The following is a 26,491-nucleotide window of genomic DNA, read 5'->3' on the forward strand; positions in this document are numbered from 1 at the left end:
GTGCATCGCTCAACACGATGCACCGGACGTCTTATCCTTTAGGCCACGACGACTTGAAAATATGATGATATACATTATATGGGAAAATTCTTAAATTTAGTGAAAGCGTGCGAAAACTTTCAAGACTATATAGATTAGAAGATTATAGAAATTATATAAATATGTATACACGTACATGTGGTTCTGGTTCCAAACTCGAATGCAAAAAGAAGATGTTTAGTCGGAGCTCTAGCTACGCTCCGGTAGTAAAACACCAGTTCTCAACATAAAACTTCATCAAATAGCTCATTAACTTGACGCACATTGGGTTGGCACGTCAAGGCATGAAATTCACGCTAAAATTACTGTAGGTATATCAACCTGCTATTAGTTTTACCAATTGGCGTCTCTCACTTCGGAGTCCAAGGGTTCAAAGATTTGTCAATATCAAGGAAGTTCTCTACAAGGCCTTTAAAAGAACTCAGGACGGGATACGACTGAAAGTTCATCATCAATTTTACTAATAAAATCCGAAAAAGCATTGGTATATCGTCGTTGTCAAACCAAAATCTGCTATCTACCGTATAAAAAAAACTGTTATGTGTCTATGAGAACCGGCTCCATCTAGGCGGGCTTCGGACAGCCTGCCGACCGAGAGGGCTGGTGGTCGTGGCGCCGACGACCGCCGGTCCGGCGTCCCGAGGGGGGGGGGGGGGGGGGGGGGGGTGATGGGAGAGATGTGCTCCGCACTAAGCGTTTCACTTTCCCCCCTTTGCTTTTTCATGAGTTCTGTCTCATGCGAGGTTTGGACGTTGGTTGTTGAGTTGTCTATGAGCACTTTACGAAGATCTACGACCACTTTTTAAAATATTATGCGGCATGCAAATATCATACTTAGAAGATGACAATGATAAAAATTTCAATATATCCAAATCAGTTATATAGGAACAATATAAGTAGTTAAATTACTTTATAATATTGAGAAATTATATAATATATTATTTTATACGTTCCTCACTTCACACAAGTAAAACACCAATCACAGCAAATTAGGGTTAATTGTAGTTTGGTAAAATCGTAAAACGTTGCTTGTGATCATTTGTTGTTTAAATGCTTACGAGTAAATCGTTGGCCCCAAATGACGTATCACGTAAAGTGGTTGCGTTCAGCCGCCATTTGTCAATTTGCTTTTTTTTTTTTTTTCCACAGGAGAAAATCGCCGGATCCCCACCCGCGCGGCAGGTGGGGTATGTGGGAGTTGAACCTCACTAAAAACTCCTGCCGCTCACAGCCGGCGCCCTACCCCGGACCGGGTGGGAACCCAGTCGGAGCTATTGAGCTCCTTCCCGCACAAAACGGGTGGAGCCCGAAGCTCTTAGGGGGCCGGGTTACGGACGAGACCCCGGTCCCGACCCCCTGCTCGGCGGCGGCGGATTTCTGCGTAGTGAGGAGAGCTTTGCCTCACTCGCCCCGCCGCCTCCTTCCGCGAGATGGTGCACTCGCAGAAGTCGAGCATAGCCTTCCAGGACTCGTCACCGCCAAGCATCGACGCCACGACGCCAGGCAGCGACAAGTCTGGTGTCAATTTGCTAGCCAATTTTGAATACTTAGTATTATACTTAGTATTCAAAATTGCTATAAATAGTATGCAAAACTGCTTGGGTTCCCTGTTGGCATCAGTTGCGTTTGCTCTTCTTGCCGTTTGATGATAATAATAATAAAAAAACCTTTCAAATGGTATAATATACTGATTGCGAGTGAAAATTGAAAGTTTCGCGAAACATTTCACTCGCGAATAATTTTAATGAATGCAAAATTTTACATGTTAATTAATGATGTTTTAAACAAAAGATCTGCTTTGCAGATGCTTTCTGTTTCTCTATTCTTTTTTAATTATTTTATACAGAGAGAACTAACTACCTTGCATAATGTTTTAAAAATTACATTTGAAATATTAACGTATTCCTCTAGATGAAAGATATGTTATAAATAAGAAAGATAGTCAGTGGTTACCGTTTTCTAGCCCGGTGACGCTGACATTTTTTCTTTATGGCTTAGATTGGTGGACGAGCTCACAGCCCACCTGGTGTTAAGTGGTTACTGGAGCCCATAGACATCTATAACGTAGACGCGCCACCCACCTTGAGATACAAGTTCTAAAGTCTCAGTATAGTTACAACGGCTGCCCCACCCTTCAAACCGAAACGCATTACTGCTTCACGGCAGAAATAGGCAGGGTGGTGATACCTACCCGTGCGGATTCACAAGAGGTCCTACCACCAGTAAATCGATTAAGCGTTATAAGATCAAATAAATGAACTGAAACACACACAATATTCTGATCCACTACAGTTTGAGATTATGTAACAATAAGCTTCCTTCTGGTGGTTTCAAAAGAACTTTTAACGTACCGACGCTATATCTCAAGTATTTTAAGTACAAATATCTCGAGGGCTTCTTGTCAGAGAAATTAAACAAAAATTCTCAACGATAATGTAGCAAACAAATATACCCGTTCCATTCTTATCGGCGCACATACATAAAGTATATACATATGTATATATATACGGATGGCTATTTAAGCAACGATATTGGTCGCAACGGACCTTGCATACTAAAATTTTCGATTTCGTACTGTGCAAACCGTACAAGGACACCCAACGTACACACACAATGTTTGTAGACAAAGATAGACAAACAGAAACTTATTGTTAATAACATTGTCGTTGTGTGTGCAATGGACTCCGTTGTTGCCTCGGTAGTCGTTTCTGCTGTAATAGGTTAATGTTTGCGCGCCTAATACGGGAGACGTGTTTCGGAATTGTCAAACAAGCGAACGTATTTGAGAGTGAGACAATATTGGTTTTATAGAGGTCAACAAAAATACATAAATAATATGAGTTATTGTAGATATTATAAATCTTGTCGAAACGACTTCAAAAAAGGAGGAGGTTCTCAATTCGACTGTATGCTTTTTTATATTTGTTACCTCATAACTTTTGACTGGGTGAATCGATTTTCATGATCCTTTTTCTATTAGAAAGCTAACGCTTCCCGTGTGGTCCCATTTCCAGTTCTGATAATGGTATCCAGGAGAAAACTATGTAAGTCTTAAATTTGCATTAAGTACGTGCGCGACAAATAGATGAATAACTCAGTAACTCAATATCACGACAACCGATTTCGATGATTAACGATTATTGTTTTTAGTGTATGTTAATTTGTTTTGGAATATCTTTTTTTTTCTATCTGAAGTGACTGCTTTATGGCTCTATTCAAATTTTTGCCTGTATTTCTATATACCTACTCTTTGTACGTTACAAAAATCAATTTTCTTGATAACCTCAGAACACTTACCTAATTTCAGCTCAAACCATGAAAGCAGTCATGATTCGAAATCTTTTAGTACTTATCTTTTGATGCGTTGTTTATATTTAAAATACATTTAAAACGGTTTCTCAAATTGGTTTATATAATTTAAACAAAAAGACATTCAATGCGCATCAGGCGTCGAAAGTAGGTTTATTAGTTTGGACTAATACCCACCTTATAACATCGTAATTTCTAGAAATGCTATAGAACAAATTCCAAAAATTGCTCCGGAAAATACAGCTACTACCCAATATATCACGGTGAAACTATTTAGCGGTAGTTAACGATTGTCTTGGTTCAGCTAATGTTTCTATCGACCTAAAGAACTTTTTTATCTGTAATTAGTGTGTTTGTGTCGATAAGGAAATAAGGTCCCCGAATGTCTTCAAGTTTTTTGTCGTAAATGTTTTGATTATGAGACATTTTCAACGTATATTTTATTAACGTAGCCTATTATTTGAATTGAAGTAATATTACAACTATGTCGGGTACAAAACTATATCGATTTAAGAATACATTTTCATGCCTTGCCTTGCTGGAATATCATAAGAGTAGCTTGTATTTTATAATAATACTGTATGCATTTTTATGTTTAGTTTGTTGAAACTACTATTTATTTTTAAGTACGCGTTGACATTGCGAAACTTATCAATTTCTCCAAAACTTAAGAACGATTTATTTAAAAAACAATGAATTTCATAATTTAGGCAGGTTTTCCAAATTAATAAATTAGACCACAGCGTTACGCAAACATATGCTGTTCTATGCAATTTACAAACTGAAATAATTATTATTGTCTTCTTTTTCTCCACCTTATCCCACTAGTTGGGGTCGGCACATCTAATGTTTCTGTTCCATTCTGTTCTATCAGCCGTCATCTCAACACTAACTCTTCTCTGTCTCATATTATCATTCACACACTCCATCCATGTATTCTTCGGTTGACCTCTTCCTCCTCCCTCTACCTTGCACTACCATATCCATACATCTCCTAGTCACATGCATCTATCTCCTCTCTACGCATCACATGTCCACACCACGCTAACCGTCCGCTCTTTAATTTGTTGATTACCGGGGCTACTTTCGCACTTCCTCTGATATACTCATTCTTTATCTTGTCCATTCTTGCCACTCCACACATCCATCTCAACATTCGCATCTCTGCCGCATGCACTCCTCTTTCATGCTTTACTTATTACTAACTGAATTAATTATTGTACCAAAAAATAATATATATCTGATTGAAATAAACAAGACAGGTTCCTATTACAGAATCGAAATCGAAATATTTTGATGCGCAATACCATAAATTGGATCATTATCATTCGTTACATATACTTATGTAAGCTGCGTGAGGTTTTTAAAAAAGCACTACAACCAAACTTCACTACGAAGATTCAATTTAAATATACATTCCGTCAAAATACACTATCAATTACATGTTTTTTTTTTTCGTCTATCACAAAAGTAATATTTCACAGACATCGTCGTTGTTCAGGCAATTACAAAGTTCCACGCACCTGCTCATTATCAGTAGTGTTTGTGTGGGAAGGTCAGCTATCAATGGTGAGGCACGAACTTTCATACGAATTACGGACGAAATGTATTATTGTCTAATACTCATGCATGTTGGGAGTTCGGCCCTCAAAATCGAATTAATTTCGGTGCTATTATCTTTTTGTCCGTATAATGTTAAGCTGTGATTAGGATATGTGAAGTTTACATTCGTTCGCTTGTGTGTGATGCATTTCAAACAATATATCGACGGGTGAAAGGTTTAGGCAACTTTACAGGAGTGCCATTTAAAGTTCAACATTTGGAAAAAAAAATCAAATCAGAAAAAAAATATCAGCTGTTTCAATGGAGTAAACTTTATTGAAGATCAATTAAAATCATCAAACTGTTGATGCTAATACCAAATAAAACGCACCTTTAATTACAAAGATATTAATGTCGCGTATTAAGCGATATGTCACTTATGTTAAATAGCCTTTCTCTCCTTAAATAAAAAAAAATAGTAGTTAAGGTTAATTATTGTGATGACTTATTTCAATTATTTCTGAATTTCTTAATCTAGACTTCCTGGAGTGATAAAAAAGATAATTCATCGTAGCAATTTCTAATAAAATTTATTCAGTTACTAGCTGTGCCCGCGACTTTGTTCATGTACCTACGCTAAACAAATAAGTTGGTAATGCATTTTATATTAAATTATTCATTTATGTATCTGTATTCAATTTTATAGATTAACATTGAATAGTAATAGTAATAGACAGAAGATACACTTATAAACTTATACCATGATAAACTTATACCAAGCCTGGGACAATCGAATATTTAACGCAGGTAGGTAAAAAGGCAAGTTCCAAATAGATATACCTATGTTTGTGGAAACACTTAACACTCTAGGCGATAAAACTACCTTCCGGATTAATAATATTACCTATCTAATAACAGTCATTAGAGATGTCAAGGCGACAGATAATTATTATTCTAGATATCTGTTAACGATAATTATTCCATCTTTACCTAGTACCTGGTGTTGTCATTGTTTGCATGTATCCGGCGTTCGCGTGTCAACTTGTAAAAAATGAAACATGCTATCTCCGTTTGTATAATGTGGTCGACGATGATAATGTTGTTTCTTTTTTTCATGTTATAATGGCACGACAAATGGTCGGCGATGCCTACATAATAAATAGTGGACAATGTATACGAACTTTTCGATGAATTTTGCATCACTGAGGCACGGTCATTTCAACGCCTTCTAAAGTTAATTATAATGGTATCTGGATTGAATACGTTTTAGAAATATTTCTAGGATATAATTGGGATACTTTCTTTCTAAAAATATACGTTTTTCCATTGAATAGCGCCGTGGATCACAGTTTTGATCTGCTTTTAGACACTAGACTGTCTAATCTATGGTATTTAATTGGTAATCTATGGAACTTTTTATGGTGTATGTACTCCGCAATTAGGTACATCTTAAGTTTAATAAAACATGCGAAAAAAAGAGGCCCAAATTATTTCCTGCTTTTTTTTGTCATCGATGAAAATCCGAAGAAGAAGAATATTATTTAAAACATTGTCTATCTTCCAAGGAAATTCGGAATTGATCTCTTATGAAGTTGTCACGGACAAAAAAGGCATCCAAGTAAGTAAACGCGCCTTATGGAACTGAATTCCTTATGAAACTCTATGGAGAATATAACTAGTCTGGCCATAAATACTGTTACATAAAAACTTTTTTCAACTTTTTAATTATTTTGAATCTGGAACACGTATATTATTTTAAAAATTACTTTCGGTTTTCGACTTCGAATTATGGTCAGTTTTAGAAGACACGGCAAGCTCTAAACGACACGGCGACAGAGTGAGTCTCTTAAAAATCTTTGGAGCAAGCAGTGGCGAAATTTCCCTTGGAAACAGTGCGTAAGTAAATCCGATCCGACAACGATGTTCACACAATATGTAGTTTACGTCAAACGTAAAAAAAAAACAAGTATCTATCATTACATTTGTATTATTAGAACATTTCGAAACAGAGTCCATCACAACAACGCTAGATCCGACTGATTACCCATTCGACCGACAAATTAAACTAACATTTGTTACAAAATCTATTAACGCAAATGACTAAACGAAATGTGTATATTTAGTTCCGATTTATTTGTTTCTTAGTCAAGGACAAAAATATTTTTCCCCAGTTTTAGGATTTATTTTTAGTGATTTTTTTTTTAGTTATATTGACGAAATGATAAGAATAAATTAATGTTATAATATAACAAATTCAAAAATTTTACCTACAAACCTGATCAATAATAAATTAATTCGTTATATTCATGAACAAATTTTTTTAGAACTTTGCATCTGTGATCCGTATTATGACTATTTCAAACTGGAAATATCTCAGAAGTAAATGTTCTCATAATTGAGATTCAGTTTAGACATTCCTTTACATAGATGCATCTTGGTATTGATTTACTATACTAAATACTGTGCTAGCTCGACATATGCGCATCAATTATTTGCCAACAAGTAATGAACCTTATTCAAATTTTCATATAAATATATCTTTACTATACACGACAGCGGGTTTTTTAAATCATCCCAGACCATTTTTTTATGCAAATTATTCTATACAAGGAGTTAATTTACTATACCCACGGTTGTAAGTGCATGCGATTGTACACAGATTAAGGTGAATCATGCCAGAAGTGCGCCGAGGTAATCAATCTAATTGCGAATTATAAGTGCGTTTTCACACGCGAACCTCAAAACGTTTCTATTAACAAATGCTCGTCGCGCATCCGACGTTGATACAAAATCTTTTAGAATAACAAACATGTCGGAACCATAAAATTATCGGGACATACTGCGAAGTGCATACGACGCATGATCGCTTCACTGGATAAATAAAATAATAGACGGTCATAAAAGTATCTTATAGAAATTAATTACGGACGAGTTTTGGACGGTATCAAGACGAAAGACATTGTAGCTTGAGGATGATCAGAAATTAGCTATATAAATAGTTCAGAATTTATAATCTTTGATTATTTTTTTTTTCATTACATAGATGTGTGGACAAGCTCTCGGCTTATCTGGTGTTAAATCTTTACCGGGTCATAGACATCTACAACGTAAATGTCGCCACCTACCTCGAGACATGAGTTCTAAGGTCTCCATTTTTACAGTCCAACGGCTGCCCGATTCTTCACAAATCTAAACTCACGGCCTACCTGTTGTTAAGTGATTACCCGGTCCATAGACATCTGTACCGTAAATGTCGCCACCGACCACGAGACATAAGTTCTAAGGTCTCAATTACCAGTCCAACGGCTACCCGATCCTTCAAATCAAAACCTATTACTACTTCCCGGCAGAAATAGGTAAGGCTGGTGGTACCTACCCGCGCGGACTCACAAGACGTCCTACCACCAGTAATAGTAACCAGTGATAGTGAGGCAGATAAATTAAATTCAATAAGGTTCAAATTCAAATGAAATTTCAGTCAAACTATAGTCGAGATAACAGTTTGAAGAGTTCCTTGCTGTCACAGCCGTGAGCTCGAATAAATAAATAGAGAGCTTAAAATAGTCACGTCTGAATGTAACTTCAGTTTATTTTGATTATTTGGCACAGAATTACGAACGCGGAAAACTCCACGGAAATCGAAGAGCTTTGATACTTTGATTTATAACTGGTGTTTATGAGAGAGATCGTTTAAGCGCAGAAATAGCAGGGCAGTAGTACTTGCCGGTGGCAGCTCAAAACACGTCCATCACAAATGGGATTCTTTACATTCTAACAGGGAATTAAGCCTTGAGGCTTTTTTATTCCGCTTACAGATCTTTTCTTCTCGCTCTTATCTCACTATTGGGGGATACTATGGGGATATTTTTTATTGCCATTGTAGGCAGACGAGCACACGGCCCACCTGATGGTGAGTGGTTACCGTCGCCCATGGACTTCAGCAATGCCAGGGGCAGAGCTAAGCCGCTGCCTACCGCTTAATACTCTCCACAAGCCTCGTTTGAAGAAGGACATGTCATAGCGCTCGGGAAACACCGTGGAGGGGAGCTCATTCCATAGCCGGATGGTACGTGGCAAAAAAGACCTCTGGAAATGCACTGTGGATGACCGCAGTGGCTCCAGGTAGTATGGATGAACTCTACTCCGGTGGCGGGCGGTGCGATGGTAAAAACGAGATGACAGCATCATCTCGAACAATTCCTCAGAGCACTCCCTCGGTCGGCGGAGAATGTCCTCTTATTCCATTCAGGCCTATCTTATGTGAATTTACCGAAGGAAGTCTTGCCTTCTCGTGCGGGCCTACCGCACGAGAAGGCACCGCCGCGCCGCCCTGGCTATTCCTACCGTGAAGCAGTAATACATTTCGGTTTGAAGGATGAGGCAGCCGTACTATAAAGCTGAGACTTAGAGCTCGTGTCTCAAGGTGCATGACGATATTTATGTTGTTGATGTCTATGGGCTCTGATAGCCGTTTAAAATAAAATCTCTGCACTGACGCTATTCTCTCGCATATACTCATTCAAAACTATCCATTCAAGTATATTTTTTACGCTTACTGATCTAATTGCCAATAGCAATTTGTATCCATTGCGTACACTAAATAGACGAGTAAGAATTGTATTATTTTATTAGTCGAGTAAATTCGTATTTGATGAAGAATTCAACTGTTTTTCTGTTCAACATAACGTTTATTTTCATTCAATTATGTGTAATATTTTTGTATTCAACAAAGAAACGTGTAATATATTTCAAGTTATTACATTTACTTACAACAAAAGTATTACAGCAAACGGTAAACAAATTCATATGTACAAAGGAACATTCCTTCGGATAGGATCGAGATTATTCCGCACAAAGAACCCGAATGAATATCAAATTAAAGATAGCGTAAAGTACATGCAAATTAAATCCGTGTATTTACACATGCAAATACTAGATTATCTACCTTAAAGGTACAGTATATACTCGTATTTCACGCAACTACTTTGTCATCGAGAACTAATCGTAAATTCTAATTACAGTTGTCAATCTGATGTGCCTTCTACCAGTTCTACCAGTTTTGGCATATGATATAACAAGTTTAGGTCCGAAAAAACTTCTGAAAACTAAAAAATAATATACTAGGTAGCTTTTGTGATACCAACTTTTGTGATTTGTGTGACTGTTGTGTTGGCACTAAATATATTGATTTTTGCTAATTATTTTGGATGACAGTTATTTATGTGTGTATGTATATAATATGTAGTCTGATATATTATGTATTAGTGCTTTTTTTATTTTTATTATTGTTATTGTTTAGATTGTAAATTGTAAATTGATTAGATTGTATTCTTCTACCCACTCATTTTTTTAATTTTTTCATTTAAAGCTTCCTTCGTTAAGAACGGTTAGCTGGTAGAAAACTCAATTGTTGAGTTAAGCTCGCCATTTTTATATCTTATCGCAATGACTGTAATATTAACTGTGTGAACAATAAAGAATAAAGGAATACAATCAGGGGGCCTAGTGCGAGTCGTTTAACGTTTTCGATAGCGTAAAAGTTACTTCATATTGAGAACGTTACAAAACTCGCACTAAGCACATTGGTTACAAGATTCGCGCGGGGTCAATGTTTGGTCACTACACGGTATCACTAACTATGAACTTACGAAAAGTACTAGTATTTCTGATTAGTTTAGTAAATGAATAATATTTTCTATTTGATTCGAATTTGTAGTTTATTAGCGGATCGGCACAGGGAACGTTATTTTTACAGCCGATATAATAGTTTTTTTTTTTCGTAGATAGCCGAACATACCCAATTAGGTGTAGTTGGTTATCTTGTGTTATCTTGTAATGTTTTGCTCATGTTTGGACGTCCGTTTTGACAATGTCAATAGTGCGGTTGCGATCAATCGCTAATATAATTTGGAATTAACTGAGAAAGACTATGTACGGGTTACCTTTGCGACCTACTCATCTGTAAAAAAGAGTTTACCACTCTCGAATTTGTGCATTATTATACCAAACCAGTAACAATGTTCACATTATAATTATCGCGATCGACAAAACAATCTTGAAACTTTTTTATCTCTAGTCTTCTTCACATTATCCTTTTTTTTGTAAAAAAAAATGTAGCAAAATTAGTGCAGCGCTGTGTCTAATTTGACAACATAGCTGCTGCTAATGTTTCAAAAATCGATTTTAGTTTTCGTTTAGTTACGAATAAATGAGATGCATTCATTAATAGTATATTATACAACGCATACGGGCAGTTATTTAAAAAAAAATGTCAATGCTATTCAATGCAATTGCTATATCTCAAATTCATGATGTTACGGTCAGTTTATTAAGGACTCACGTAAGGCTATTTTGTCTCGACTATCATTTCCATTGATTCCCGAGGGACTCCTGAGGCAATTCACTTGCGAATTGATTCAGCTCACTAGATAGTGAAAGAAAGCATCCAAGTTCACACATATCGATTCGCAAACGACTTATGAAGTATTTTGGTTTTACTGTCCACAATAAACGCTCCCCTGGATTGCAGACATCACAACTTCGAACTGCTTTATTTTAATAATGAACATAATTTTTAATTATTAATTTTATTCAATGCATATTTCTTTTTGCCTTTGTAGACAGACGAGCATACGGCACACCCGATGGTAATTGTTTACCGTCGCTCATGGCCGGGAGCAATGCCAGGACCAGAGCCAAGCCGCTGCCTACCGTGAAGTACTCTCCGCAAGCCTCGTTTGAAGAAGGACATGTCATAGCGCTCGAGAAACACCGTGAAACACCTTATGTGTTTAATTTATGTTTTAATGCACCGGCCATTATTTCTTCTACGGCACCTTTTTTCACTGATAGAAATTGCCTTAGGTAATCCGCTAAGGTATACGAATACACGAAGCTTAATAAAAAAGAAATTAAAAATGAAAAATACATTTTCTTGATGTAACTCATTCTGTCGAGTATCAGTGTTAACGATTTCGAAAGCGCATTCATTATAGGAATCTACCATAAACCCAATCAAACAAGCGTTGAATTATAGCATTATACACAAACTACAAAATTACATCTTAACTCAATAGCAAAAACAATTAAAATTGCGTAAAGCCTGATCGTATTATTAAAAGGCAGCCTTAATTTCCTACACGAGATCTGGTTCAGGGCTTGCGAACTATTAATTAAAAAAAAACGTTCAAATTGTTTAAAAAAATTAATTTAAGAACAAAAACGGACATTCGCTGTGCGTGTACGTGCGCCACGCATGACCTGGTGCGATAAATCAAAAAATCTTAAAGTCGGATTATGGTCTACGAGGAAATAATAAAAAAAAACCACCATTAGATACGGAAGTAGAAAATATTTTAGTACAGTTTATAAGGCTTTTTTTTAAATAATTAATTGCCGTTCGTAGCGTTAATAGTGACTCTTAAACATTACGACAATTACCGGTCAACGTCCTCGCTCAATCCGTCGCTTGCGACGAAGAGCTCGACGAGTAAATTAACCCATAGACACAGCCCACTGAGATTCTCGCCGGATCTTCTCAGTGGGTCGCGTTTCCGATTCGGTGGTAGATTCTGCGAAGCGCTGCTCTTGCTAGGGCCAGTGTTAGCAACACTCCCGGTTTGAGCCCCGTGAGCTCACCTACACGTTAGAGCGAAGCTGAAATAGCCTCTGAAGGCTATCAGCATAGGTAGGAAAAAGAAAAAAACCGACAATTCAGATTTTACTTTCCTATAAAATTAGCTTTTTAGTATACCTAATAATATATCGTGTATGTCGGGCAGGACAAGGAGTATACGACCGCGCGGCAGATCACCGTTATTACAGACTGAACAAATAAAGGCAACTCTACACGGTCCCGTCAACGAGTGCACAAGAAAGACCGCGGTACGCGAGGAATGGCGACGTCTAGTGAAATGCACCACCACACGAAACTATGATCATGACCGCTCTGCCAAGAGTCCAAGAATAATATGTCGAGGCATAACTAATGAGTTCCAGCAACATCAATCCTATTATAAACAGAAGCACTCTACGTTTTATTTTAAACTTTCACGGCTGCTTATATTACAGACAGCGGTTTAAAAAGTTTTTAGAACGATTTTCACATTCAATGGATTCCCGATATTAAGGCGCTGTTATAAAAGCAATGATCAACAGGAGGGGTTAAATAGTAGTATGTATAATCAAGAATCTTGTTTCTAAAAACTTAAAACTACTGTGTTGATACGTCATAGACAAATTGTGTATAATGCTCAATTAAACCAGCCATTTTTAGTCCTTTCCCAATGGTCGCAGATAGGCAATTTAACTTTTGAATAGCATAACAATAGATACAATTTCCTCATTAGCTTCCGCAAATTTATGAACGAAAATAAAGCAGTTTACTGTACAAATAGTAACAATGTATGATCCAGTTTAATCTATAAAGCTGTTTCTAACCATTTAAAGTATGAATCTAGGGCATACGGTATTTTTAATTCTAGTATATTAACAACAGCAAATTATAAGTCAAATTTTCATAAACACATGACAACGATTGTACGAACAATGCATTTTTGGAACGAAGTTCCATAACGCGCGTTGTGAAAGGGGACTAGACGGAAAAAATTCTTACGAAAAGTTGTCACGACACTTTTTAGATCCGTCATTCTGACCAATCAACGTGTAGGCGCTTATCGCGTGACATTGCTCGTATCCGATTGGTCCGCGTAATGAGTACAGTTTCTCGAGATAGCGTTTCAACAATAGTAATTTAGTTCATAGTATTGTTTTTTTCTTCTTCATAATGCCGTAATTTATTATTATAACTTAAAAAAAAAATTACAATTCCTTCACTAATTAATCGAAAGGAACTTCGTTCCATCCGGGTGTCCCTTGACACCTCTGAAGTTTTTTATTAATATAATGGTCGTTTTTAACCAATGAAGTAGGAAACCTATGGAAATGAAACGTCAACCAAAATTTCGTGCCACTGTGACGTCATCTGGCCACAAAACATGGCGGCTTTAGTGCTGTACAAAAGATTTCAATGTTATCAGGTTTTATCGATAAACGTTCTTGGCTCATTTTATTTTAAATATTGTTGAGTATTATTTATTTGTAGAATTTATACTTTAATGGGAAGTAAGTAGGTATATTGTTATGTGCAAATATGATATGATTTAGATGGGTGAAATCTAAGACAAGTTCGTCCTTCGAATTTGCCAAGTAAGCGATATGATGATTTTTAAAAGTTGCTACACTGATTTTATAAAGTTGTCATTTGTCGCAAAACATAAAGATATGGCGTAGTTCAAAGCCATCAGCCCATTACTAGCATGCTAAATGTTATCGTATTTTGAGTACGTGTTTTTCTTAGACTATAACAATCTATTTTAATTGTTTTGCTGACTCTAAAGTCCGTAACATACTACCGCAGCGCACCCCAAGGAAGGTGCGCCGCACCATTTGAATCACTTTCGCTTGAGAGTGATTCAAATTTTAAACTTATCAAGGGACCGCGTGAAAAATAAAACACCTACAGAACATTTATTCATTAATTACAAACGTCATTCCTTGTGACTTCCTCTCTAAAATCACTTAATTATTAAATATTTAACAAATTTACAATAGTGTTATACTCACTGCGGAATAAAACTATTTTATTTAAAAGGTTCCGAAGAGATTTTGTCGGTAGCCTTTTTCCCGAAATATCTAAACAGAATGTCTAAATATGTTTTGATGACATATTTTAAAGTGGTATTTATGATTAGTGTCATGATCAATAGATTCCGACCGAAAAATGGATTTTTCGGATGAGGGCTCCATAATGAATTTAAATACATATAGATAATAGTTTTAGGGCATCGACTTTCTTGAGATCCTATAAAATACGTTTTAATTATTATTTTTGTATGTTTTAAGCATGATAAATTATGAAATTTTATATAATCAATCATATTAAATCGATATCAAAGTCAATAAATAATGTACAACCCAAAACAGACGGCCGAACTGACGTGAAAATGACATTTGGCGCGCTAAACATGGCGGATTTTCGGCCTCATTAGACGGAGACGGAGATATTTACGTATATTCATGTTTCATTTTATGTACGCACTGAAATACTGTTATATTGTTTTCCTGCGAGTTAAAGTGCTGAGTAAGAACGAGATAGATATATGTTTATGTATGTGCCTTCAAAATGGGTGCTATTTATATAAGCAATTGTACGTATAGAACAATATGTCGTGTCCCTACTATATAGGTCTATGTTTTTAACACACTCCGTATTTGGATTAGTGTCAACAATTCAGTTAATCATTAATTATGTGATAACCTCATTATTGTATTTATTGAGTTGTCAGTTGAACAGAATTTCGAAGTTTAGTATAATAATATCTAGCGATGTTTGTACGCCAAACGCTAATGACTTTAGGTAAGGAAACTTTCTTCGGTGTTCGCGGGTAGTAGACATTATTAAAGCTACTGTTACACTTTTTAGAAGAGTAAAAGAAATTTATCCATCACGGTAAGTACTTGATTTATAAACTTCTTTTTTTAGTTGTACTGCTTTAGTTTTACCGCATTTGTCTGTTTATATAACGGAAGCATTCTACTAATTTCAAAAGGTCAAATAAATTTCAAAATTTGCATGCATATCAAAAACTGACGATAATGTTCATAGCTTTATTACTTAAATCTAATATTCTGACCAGGATAAGCAGCATTAAAAAACATTTTAATTTTCTTCTTTTCGTCCGTTTTTAATATATTTATTTTAACTTACTCATGCTATTCAAGTCAAGTCAATTTTTTTTATTCAATATAAACGAACGAACTTGTTGAACGTCAAAAAGAACTACCTACCGCCAATTCACAAAAAATAGCCTCCGTCCTGAGAAGAACTGACAAGAAACTCAGCGGGCATGTCTTTTTTTTTAGAAATATTAGTTTTTTTTTAAATATTCATTTTTACAAGTTTAACGTACAATTATCGCAATATTGAAATGACCGGAGCGAGCAACTCATTCCCACTTTGTGCAATCTTCTACATAATCATTGACTTTATAGTAAGCTTTATTGCACAGATGTTCTTTAATAGTTTTCTTAAACTTATGTATATGTAGGTTCTCAACATCTTGTGGGATTTTGTTGTACAGGCGCACAGACAAACACCCGAATGAATTTCGTATCTTATGTAACCTACTCATCGGCACATCAAGCTTGTATTTGTTCCTAGTATTTCTATTATGTATGTCAAACTTTTTAGGAATCTCCTCAATATGTTTATGAACATACATCAAATTTTAAAAATTTATTGGAATGGCATATTGAGAGCTTTAATTTCTTTAAATTTTTCCCAGGGATTCCCTTGAGTGCATTTTATAAATAGCACGTATAGCTCTTTTCTACAGAATCAATGTATTATTTATTATTTGTAGTAGTAAACTAGTTGTAGTAAACATTACATTTTTCGTTCTTAACAAACAAAAGTCTAACAGTCTACATAATTTTACCAACGATGGCGACTATTATTAATATTATAACAAATTTGAGGTACACCACCATCTTATTCATTTCAATTAATTTGTATTTAACAATTGTATTTATAGTTTAAACAAAAAAAAAATAGCTTAATTGATATTTTTAGTAATAATGCAATTTGTATGTTTTCTATTTAGTATGCATACACGTTTTTAATCGAGACATCTTATAAATTAGATTTGTCAAAAAGAAGCGATTACCAGAAAATTCTTATTATTTACTAGCATCAGTATATTACAGTCAACACAAAATAGTCGGTATAATGTTCAACATTTAATTTTATGAAATTTTCAATTGTATTATCTGATGAAAGTATCGCCATCTCTCCTTTAAATTTATAACTAATATAATAATACTGTCAAGAGATGGCGTTGTAATTTATTTCAAACTAAGTGTCCTTTTCCTTGAGGGTTTGATTGGTGCTGTCCATCTGATATCAAATTTGCCGTACTAATTGCCCTACATGAAACGCAGTAGTTGGTTAAAAATATAACAAGCTAACCGGATCCACAGCATAAAGCATGTACTAGAAGAATATGCAGCGCTGCTTTTAGACACACTTAAAATGTTATAACATGGAAATGTTGATAGGATATTTAAGAATTTTTTTTTGATTGACTTCCGCGGTGAAGGTATAACAACTTGTAATAAAAATCTTGAAAATAACAACGTGGTTGGTCACTATTTTTTTTTATTTCCCTTGTAGATAGACGAACATATGGCCCACCTGATGGTGAGTGGTTACCGTCGCCCATGGACCTCAGCAATGCCAGGAGCAGAGCCAAGCCGCTGCCTACCGTTACTGTCACTATACGACATTACCTTATTACATCTCCCATATATAATTTTGTAATTAGGATCTTAGAGCGACGCGTGGGCACTGACCTGAGCATGCAGGTGAGCTGCACGTCGTGTTGGTAGCGCGCCAGCGCGGCGCCTCCGTCCAGCCGCACGGCATTGACCTTGTCGCGCAACGCCGCGCCGCAGCCGCCGCAGCGCTCACGCAGTATGGACATGATGTTCGGCTGCCGCAGGAACGCCACCACCTGGACCAGAGATGGCGTTAGGAGCCCGCCGCACGGTCTTTGCTCTGTTCTAGCTACCATAGAGAGTAGAAGTAAGGAGGATCGTCTCCGTGTGTGAAAAGTGTCCGTTAAAATCTGCTAAATAAGGGTGGCGCTACAGTAGCAACCGGGTAAATTTAAAAAAAGGCGCTGAAAGTTATTAGAATAAGATAGAGAAATAAAGAAGGACAAAAGAACTGTAAGCACTACAAAATCATAAAAAGTATTTTATTTAAAGCTGATAAGGAAATGCAATCGATGTCTCCACGTTTTACCATAGCAATGATTTTACGTTATATTGACGAAATTAGTTTGGACTACGTAAATATGTGTGGTCTTGTATATTACACTGTCACTAACTACTCTAGTTATTAAATATATTAAATTTCCTAACTCAGCATACTTCAATCAGTTAACCACTGCTCAATTCAGTGATTACTTGCCCAGTGGCTGAATTCATATCATACCCTGTGCCTAAACTAGCGCCATTCTGGAGGATCTTTGAACTGTTATTTAGTGCTGAAAGTGGGACACTTTTTCAAGCTTCTCCCATATGAGACGGTTCTCCTTACCTTAACCCTCCATACTAACTACGAATGTACATGCAAGTGACATGCGTCTCATTCTCTCGCAGGCTATATCATGTAAAAATATATCTCTCTTTTTATAATAGTTTTTAGTATTTCATCCAGTTTCAATCACAACAACGTGCTTCATATTGCGTTATTACAAACTACCCTCATCGAAATCTTTCGAAAGGCTTTCTATTCATCATTTCTAAATTGATTGTTTGCAGCGACAGGTTAACATGAGTCATGTTCATATTGATAAAATATAATAATCAACATAATCAACAATACGGTACATTTCAATAACTACCTTATCGTTGTAAGCTATTGGTATTTCAGGCTGGGAGTGTAGATGCGCGTCTGCCGCCGATACTGGAGGTCTGGGAGGGGGTGTCGGCGCCTGGAAATAAAATAGCTTTAGAACATATTCATCGAAATTTATCCATTTAATAGCGTATATTCGTATCAAGTGATGCGACTATGCCGATGTTCGAATGTTCGAAATACAATTACACATGTTCGCGAATGACTTCCATGATGGAGGAATAACATCGATTTTAATTTCATAAAAAAAAACTACCTACATTGAATATTTAAGTTAGTTTCTTAAATTAAAATCTTACCTTACTTTTTTTTAATCAATGCCCATTAATAGATCATATTTTAAAGCTAAGTAGAAGGGTTAACAAAAAAAAAATTCAGCTACAGTTTTTTTTTTAAATCTATATAACATGTAAGATCAAAAACGACTTTCCACAAAACCAGTCAGCTTGAAAAAGAATTTACTACTACGCAAGTAAAAATATACAAACAAAAACAAAAAACAAACAAAAAAACAAAGCTATGAAACCAACTAAACGTCAGCGAAACAAACCATGCGATATAGAAAGACAAAAAAAACTACAAAACAACGCCATCTAATTTCAAAGTACACACAAAAAACTACTAGGAAACTACTAGAGCTGTGTCAAAAATACGAACGAAGAGAAGGGGGTTCAGTATTCGAATGTATTCCTTTTAATCTTTAAAAAAATTTCAATTTAAAGTAATTTAAATAATGTAATTAACGTAATAATTATTCAGTTCGTTAGCGGATAAGTTCTATACTTTGTGAAGCATCTCTGTGATAGTGACAAAACATTACACTTGTATTAAAGACAAAGACGCCACTACAGAGCTCAGTGTGTTTAGTGCGAGTTTTTTAGCGTTCTCGATAGCGTAAAAGTTAGCTCATATTTGTATGGAATGGGATCGTTTGCCTACGTTTGCCGCTAGGGGCGCTGTTCCAACTGCATACAACATTGGATTAACTTTTACGCTATCGAGAACGTTAAAAAATTCGCACTAAGCATACAGAATAGCCGAAAAATCTCTTTCTAGTGTGAAGGTTAAAAAACCTTTCGCCGCTTAATGTACTTGTAGGGACCACAAATATCTCCATAGTAACTATTAATATGTATGTGTTAGCAATAATTATATTGCAGTGATGCTATATAAGACTTGGGATTGTCGGGCTGTCGATAGCGCGTTAGGTTGTAATCCTAATATACTTTAGTCACTTAACTGAACACGTGTCTTATTAATCCGAGACTCGACATACTGTAAATCGAACGATTTATTTTTATTGAGCAATTCCAAGATTACGTAATCGAAATCTCAAAGGAATTGTCTAAGTAACATCACAACTAACACTGAACCCCATTTATTCTCGTCTACAAAACCAGTATGTACATAAAGTAAAGAGGCATATTCCAGAGGCACAAGACGCCACCTGCTCGTGTAGGTTCGCCCGGCGCTGGCGGAGCAGGGGGGAGAAGGGGCCGGCGGGGGGCGGGCGCGGCAGACGAGGGTCCATGAACGTCGTGCGCCGCATCACGTGGTCCACGAAGAAGCGCTGCGTCCCAGTAACACATTCGCACAATCAGACTTCACCGTTCAGAGACCACACAGCATTATAATCGAATTGCACGCGATTTTGAACACAAAAAAAAACAATTACAACAATTTTAATGCGAATTTAAAGTAGTTTTTTTAAGGGATTTTATGACCTGGTAACTAAGACCTTTAAGTCAAGTCTTGTTTTAATTTTAATGACACTGAACACTGACATGAAAACTGCACTATCACTTTCTTATATATGAAAAATGAAGTGAAATGAAATGAGATGATATGGGATGAAATATAATCTCAGTAAAACGGTGTTTATTTACGGAGACTTTTTCAGTGGACTTTTTGGAGGATCTCGAGAAGTTACGTCCAGCGGCTTTGTTTTATTTTCCCACATTTGTGCACTTTCACAGATATTAAACAGTTAATAAACCACCGTTATTACACATTTAAACCTGAAGAAACACCAAATAGACAAAATAAAATAATTGACACAACTTCACTCGCGTTCCCGCCAAAAAGTCAATTTAAAATAGAAAACATATTTTTTTGTCTCGCGTTTTCATGTTACCAATGCATCCAAGTCCACGTACCACGATAAGAGGTAAAAAATTCACTCAAACTCAAAGATTAATTCGATGGTATATGTATTTCACATTTAACAATGTCTTGGTTGACTGAAGTCGCGTTTATTTTAACGAACAAATACTTCATATACTATATTTAAATTTAATGCGATAAAACAAATGAATTTAGAACTTGTTCTAGGATATAAACAGATTTTTTTTATTGCTTAGATGGGCAGACGAGCTCACAGCCCACCTGGTGTTAAGCGGTTACTAGAGCCCATAGACATCTACGACGTAAATGACCCACCCACCGTGAGATATAAGTTCTAAAGTCTCAAGTATAGTTACAACGGCTGCCCCACCCTTCAAACCGAAACGCATTACTGCTTCACGGCTGAAATAGGCAGGGTGGTGGTACCTACCCGCGCGGACTCATAAGAGGTCCTACCACCAGTTTGGAGAGTATTTCGAGGAAATGTTCTGTCCCTTTCCCGCAAGAAGTGTTACAATTTTTTTTTCTCTTTCTCACGATAAATACAGATCTATTGACTGGAATGAAAAAAGCAAAAGTCACCTTGCCATTCCTGTCTAGTTTCGTGTCCCATCCCAGCGGGAGGTCCCGGTCGGTCTCGCTGAACATATTGACCAGAGCCACGAGGTCCCTGTTGTGTTGGTAGCGTTCAAATGAAGACGTGTCCCGGCGAATCTTCGAGATCATGTGCTTCAGGGTTGAGTTACAGTTGTAAAGGACCGATGCTTCCTGTAATTGAAAAATAACCTTATTAACAACGGGTGAAGATACATAATAATTTTTGCCGTATTGATTTCCATTGTTTTTAAAGATTCGTTCCCGTATAATTATTTAACGAGTAAAAAGTTTAAAGACTATAAGTAAATTACTATTTTACGTATATAAAACAGGCTTAGTAGTGCCATTCAGTACCGTAGATTGGGGGGAATCGGAACCCTTTTCTTAATACCAATAAAATTGAGATTAAAATGGTTTTGGAGGCCTACATTTTTATATACGATACGTTATTATACATAGTTCATTACAAAATATACACAAAACCAGAAAAAACTAGCTTGACCCGATTCACCTTGGTTTTGGGGTGAATTAGATTACATATGGGGACAATAGAGTTTTTCGATAGGACTGGCACTATTTTTGTTAGGTAGGTACCTAACTTTAGGTAATTAACTTTTTAATATTTTTAATGAGTTTTGTACTTTGATGACTGAATTAAACTATTTAATATTCTTAAACACTAAATAAAAGTAATTTTCAGTTCAACAAAGTTAAATCTAACAACTGAACAAAAGTATTGTGCCACCCTAGATTTGTCCCTATTGTAACTCTAGTTACTATTCCCCTCAATCTGACTGTATTGCGTGTTCAAATCACGTCGAGGTCACCACTGTATGGTTACTGGTGCGATGTAAATACTATACGGTTGCTGATGTGTTGTAAAGGGTTTAACACCCTTTTAACCGCCCTTTATAAATAAAACAAGTTAGTTCCGATTTTACTCCGTATATTGTCTGTCACATCACAAGTGTCTGACGTGTCGGGTGGGCTATGTACGACTGACTAATGCAAGCGATGTACAAAACCGCATACGCTACTAAACTGTGTCCCTACACTGACTGTATTGTAGTCATGGGGATTATACACGTCGCATACCTGATTCATATGCAGTATGGAGTAGAAGTCGGGTCGGGCCAGGAAGTCCGCGGCGGGGTGAGGCGCGTGCGGTTCGGCGCGGGACGTGCCCGGGGCCGCGGGGAGGGCGGGCAGCGCGGGGGGAGGAGACAGCTCCTCCTCCGACAGCTGAGTGCGGGTCATCGTGCGCCGTATCGACTGATACCTGCCAATTTTATGTTAACTAAATTAATAGATGGACATTTCATTGCCTTTTAGAAGAACAACCATAGCGACGCGAGAATTAAAATACAAATTAATTGGAAGTTTAGATTATTCAAATTGTAGGTACTAAAAAATTTTACTAACGCCAAAGTATTTAATATGTTTTTGACGTGACAGCGTCTTATAATTCGATGGAGCCGGCTGCACGCACGAAAAAACAAGACTCATGCGGCGTTACCTCGCTCTGAGGCGTTCTATTTACAATAATACATTTACATGTTTTCGTCAAGTATGAAGTTCAGTGAAAAGTGAATGTGGTGTTAATTGTTTATGGCAACGATAATTGCGATAATTGAAAAATGAAACCATTCCATTAGTATTTTCTTATGACGTTGTCACGTTCAACTATCGTCAGTAAACCGACTTTACAGACAATAATATATAAATGGACGAGGTCACGGCCCACCTGGTGTAAAGTGGTTACAGGAGCCGATAGACACCTACAACGTAAATGCCGCCACCCACCTTGAGATAAGAGATCTAAGGTCTCAGTACAGTTACAACGGCTACCCCACCCTTCAAACCGAAACGCATTACTGCTTCACGGCAGAATTAGGCAAATATAGGCAAAATAGGTCCTAAGAGGTCCTACTACCAGTAACAGACCAACCATATTTCAATTACGTCAATGACAAACGACAGTGTTATGGAACAAAATGTAAAGTATGTGGATTTTTAATATAATCGATGACTCGCGTGGATCTGCTTAAACAGATTTTTTTTAAGGGATTTTATGATCTGGTAACTAAGACCTTTAAGTCATGTCTTTAATTTATATTCATAATTTTATGAAAAATGATATTATGCAGTGTAATGAAATGAAGATGATTAATTTGAGACATTAATCAACTGGGATGAAATTAAATGAAATGAGATGAGATGATAGGTATGCGATGAAATATAATCTCAGTAAAATGGTGGTCATTTACTTAGATTTTTTCAGTGAACTTTTTGGAGGATCCCGAGAAGTTACGTTCAGCGGCTTTGCTTCATTTTCCCACATTTGTGCACTTTCATAGATATTAAACAGTTAATAAAGCACCGTTATTACACATTTAAACCCGAAGAAACACTAAATAGACAAAATAAAACAAATCACACAACTTCACTCCTCGCGTTCCCGCCAAAAAGTCCTGCTTAAACAGAGGAATAGATTTTTACAAGTACATCACATATATTTTTATTTCTAAGTACCCGAAGTTCAGAATAAACGAGTGTTCCAACTTAAGCCGAAAATCATTTTCAACTAACAATGAATACGTATCATTTTAACAAGTTAAATATTTCCCAACTTAAAGCCAAGGGATATAACGGACGCCTCCAGCTGTGGACCGAAATCGCGCGCGCCACACGTCAACTGTTTTTGTTTGTGTTACATGGCGTGCATTACATAGGAAATCGAATTTTTTAGTGTTCAAACAATTCAATGGATTCAAATATAGAATACCTTCGGTCTAGTTGTCTTCTTTGTACTTCAGGTGCAGGTGACCTAGGAGTCGTGCCATTGACCCCGGGTCTTTGCCACGTGGTAGTCCTGTTTACGTGGTCAATGTAGAATACTCTTCCATGGCTATCCATGCGGGCTTCCCAGCCTGAAAATAGATGTTAAATCGATTAGAATATGGACGAAGCAAATTTTATGTAAGGTTCTGAAAATTAAACTGGTATACCTGGAGGTAAAGGCTCTTCACATTCAATGATACCACCTATCATATTAGCAGGAAAATCTCCCGTTAGCGCCATTTGCCGTGAAGCTCTTTCGGGAATCGAAGGGAGTCTAATTCCTGCCATGTGTCTCAGAGGAGTGGGCGAGGCAACAGCGTTGTCATTGTCATCATTGTCTTCTAGCCGTGGTCGCCTAAGCACTACGTCTTCAGGTGGCCCAGCATGAACTATCGTGAAGTGATTACTATTCACGAATTCAAGATTAGGCGATCGAATCTCCGAAGTTCTTAATTCATTTGTAAATTCGACCATTTCAAAATTGTCATGTAGTCTGCTCTCGTTGTTTTGTACCGGAGGCGGGTGTAAGTCCGAGGGCGGTAAGGGCCTGGGTCTTCTGGCGTGATGTGTTGGAGTAGGCGGACATTGCGGTACAGCAGAAGCAGCCAACGCAGCCACTCTAGTTAGAACCCTTGGGTGAGGACGCACAGGACTTTCAGCGTTGCTTTTTGAGACCGCAGTTTTGTGAGGGGAATGTTTGGGGGTTCCCTCCCCTCCCAGACTCTTTAGTAAGTGTCGAGGTAAGCTAGAATGTTTTGGGGTACAACTGTCGCCTGAGTATTTTCGATTCATCAACAATGTTCCGACACTTGGGAACGATTTGTTTACGTCATCTACGGGTGAATTAGAATGTGAAGAGTTACAAGAACTCGCTGCATTCGAACTGCTGTTATCAGTCTCTTTGTTAGGAACATCGATGTGGGACGAGTTTAGGAAAGCGGTCATCATAGTTGGGGTGTTCGCCCTACCAGAGTTTTGCCTCGTCAACGGCTTATGTCGTTTTGTAACTATTTCCTTTTCTTCTATTTGATTTCTGTTATCGTCTTCGAATTCAGTATGGTTGGTTATTTCATTTAGAAAACTATTTTGCAATTTTTCTCCGGATGCTGTATGACTGAACACTCCGCTAACACCGTCGACGACATCGGTGGGTGGCGAGACTTTATCTTTTCTAACAAAAGTCGTCGTTATATAATTGTCAGGCCCTATATCTTTTATAAATAAAACTTTATTCATACTAACTCCGGGTGACTCTTCGGGTATTTCTTTCGTCTGCTTGAGTTTCTTTTCTTCATTCATCTTGGCTAATTTCATAGAGGAAACAGTAGACTCACACAAGCTGCCGTCTGTTTCAGGGGTCGCGAGGGGTGCGACGTTTGGTCCTCCACGCCAGAAACTGGTCGTCGAGGACATAGCTGTCTGATTAGCTGAATAAAATTCTCCAGGCTTAAAGTCATTAATATCGGCCTGCATGGTCGCAGAATTAGCAATATTGTTGTCTGTAAAAAACTGCTCGTCCGTATCGATCAGTTCAAATGTGAAGGCATCTTCTGGTTTCGTCAGCCGTTTGGGTTTTCTATGTCTAGGCACTTGGGGAGGTGATAACGCGTGCATTCTCTCCAACGGTTTATGTGATTGTCTCGGTGGTAAAGGTGGAACCGGTGACTTTTCCGCGTCGCTTGGCACGTTCGCACTTTCTGCATCATAGACAAACTTCATAATTTTACAGGGATTCTTTGGTGACCAAATTTTATAGTACTCGGTGCCGGGCGAGGTTGGCGATTCGAAGCCACAATTCGATTTATTCTTTTTCATTCCATTGACGGACTGACCGCCCCCCGTATCAACAGGCGGCGGACACTTCTTTTTAACACCCGACGTCGTTGGTTTACTACAATCTATAGCACTCTGAGATTCACTACTCATATTTTGAGATTCTTTACTTAAACTATTAGCTAGGGTTTTACTAGGATCACATTTTGTTTGTACGAGATTGTTCCCGTTATTTTCTAAAGGACTAATTGAGCATTTATCGACGTTCTCGCTGAGGTGTCCGATATCGTGGCTCGTGCCTGCCACGAACTCCACTCGAGGACTTTCTGAGTTCATCTCAAAGCTCTCATTGTTATAGGAGAAGGGCGAGACTTGGTCGCCGCTTCGTTTTCTGGACATGCCCTCTTTGAGTCGATTCGGGAGATTCTTGAGGTCAACTTTAAAACGCGGCGGCAGTGTTGATGACTCCGCCGTGCATTCTTCGCCCTCACCATTGTAGTACCGGAAGCATAACAGTTGTTCGCAATCTGAAACATGAAAACGCTTTATATTAATAGCCGGACAATAAAAGTTTAACAATCAATAAACAAATAAATATTATTATATTTCAACTCTCAAATATAATTTATTACTGTATTTCTGAATCTAAATTAGAACGCGTAATATGGCACAGTGTTTTCGCGAGGCATTAAATAATTAATATACATTTAAAATTTAACCTCGCCTTTATTTGTTTTAGATATTTATCTAGCAATGAGAACTTATATTCAAACAAACAAAACA

The 26,491-nt window shown here is 37.1% G+C and overlaps 2 protein-coding genes across 7 annotated transcripts in view; both read right to left on the bottom strand.

Annotated features, from left to right (window-relative positions):
* The window catches only part of LOC110385588 (uncharacterized), a 933,915-nt gene that overhangs the window by 363,671 nt on the left and 543,753 nt on the right, over positions 1-26,491 (bottom strand). The gene's annotated exons all lie outside the window — the stretch shown is intronic.
* Positions 1-26,491, bottom strand: part of LOC101741169 (E3 ubiquitin-protein ligase HECW2) — a 112,838-nt gene that overhangs the window by 45,588 nt on the left and 40,759 nt on the right. For 5 of the 6 annotated variants that reach the window (XM_062670384.1, XM_062670383.1, XM_062670382.1 and 2 more), the window contains 6 exons: positions 24,103-26,235; positions 23,880-24,024; positions 22,190-22,373; positions 21,080-21,265; positions 18,360-18,449; positions 17,302-17,462 (listed from right to left, as the gene is read on the bottom strand). In XM_062670384.1, coding sequence (XP_062526368.1) covers positions 17,302-17,462; positions 18,360-18,449; positions 21,080-21,265; positions 22,190-22,373; positions 23,880-24,024; positions 24,103-26,235 — 2,899 coding nt within the window. Of the gene's footprint in view, positions 1-17,301; positions 17,463-18,359; positions 18,450-19,820; positions 19,944-21,079; positions 21,266-22,189; positions 22,374-23,879; positions 24,025-24,102; positions 26,236-26,491 lie in introns of all 6 variants that reach the window. The other variant, XM_038013547.2, reaches the window with a different exon arrangement.

The sequence above is a fragment of the Bombyx mori genome, chromosome 10, assembly GCF_030269925.1.
Source record: "Bombyx mori chromosome 10, ASM3026992v2".
NCBI classification, from domain to species: Eukaryota; Metazoa; Arthropoda; class Insecta; order Lepidoptera; family Bombycidae; genus Bombyx; species Bombyx mori.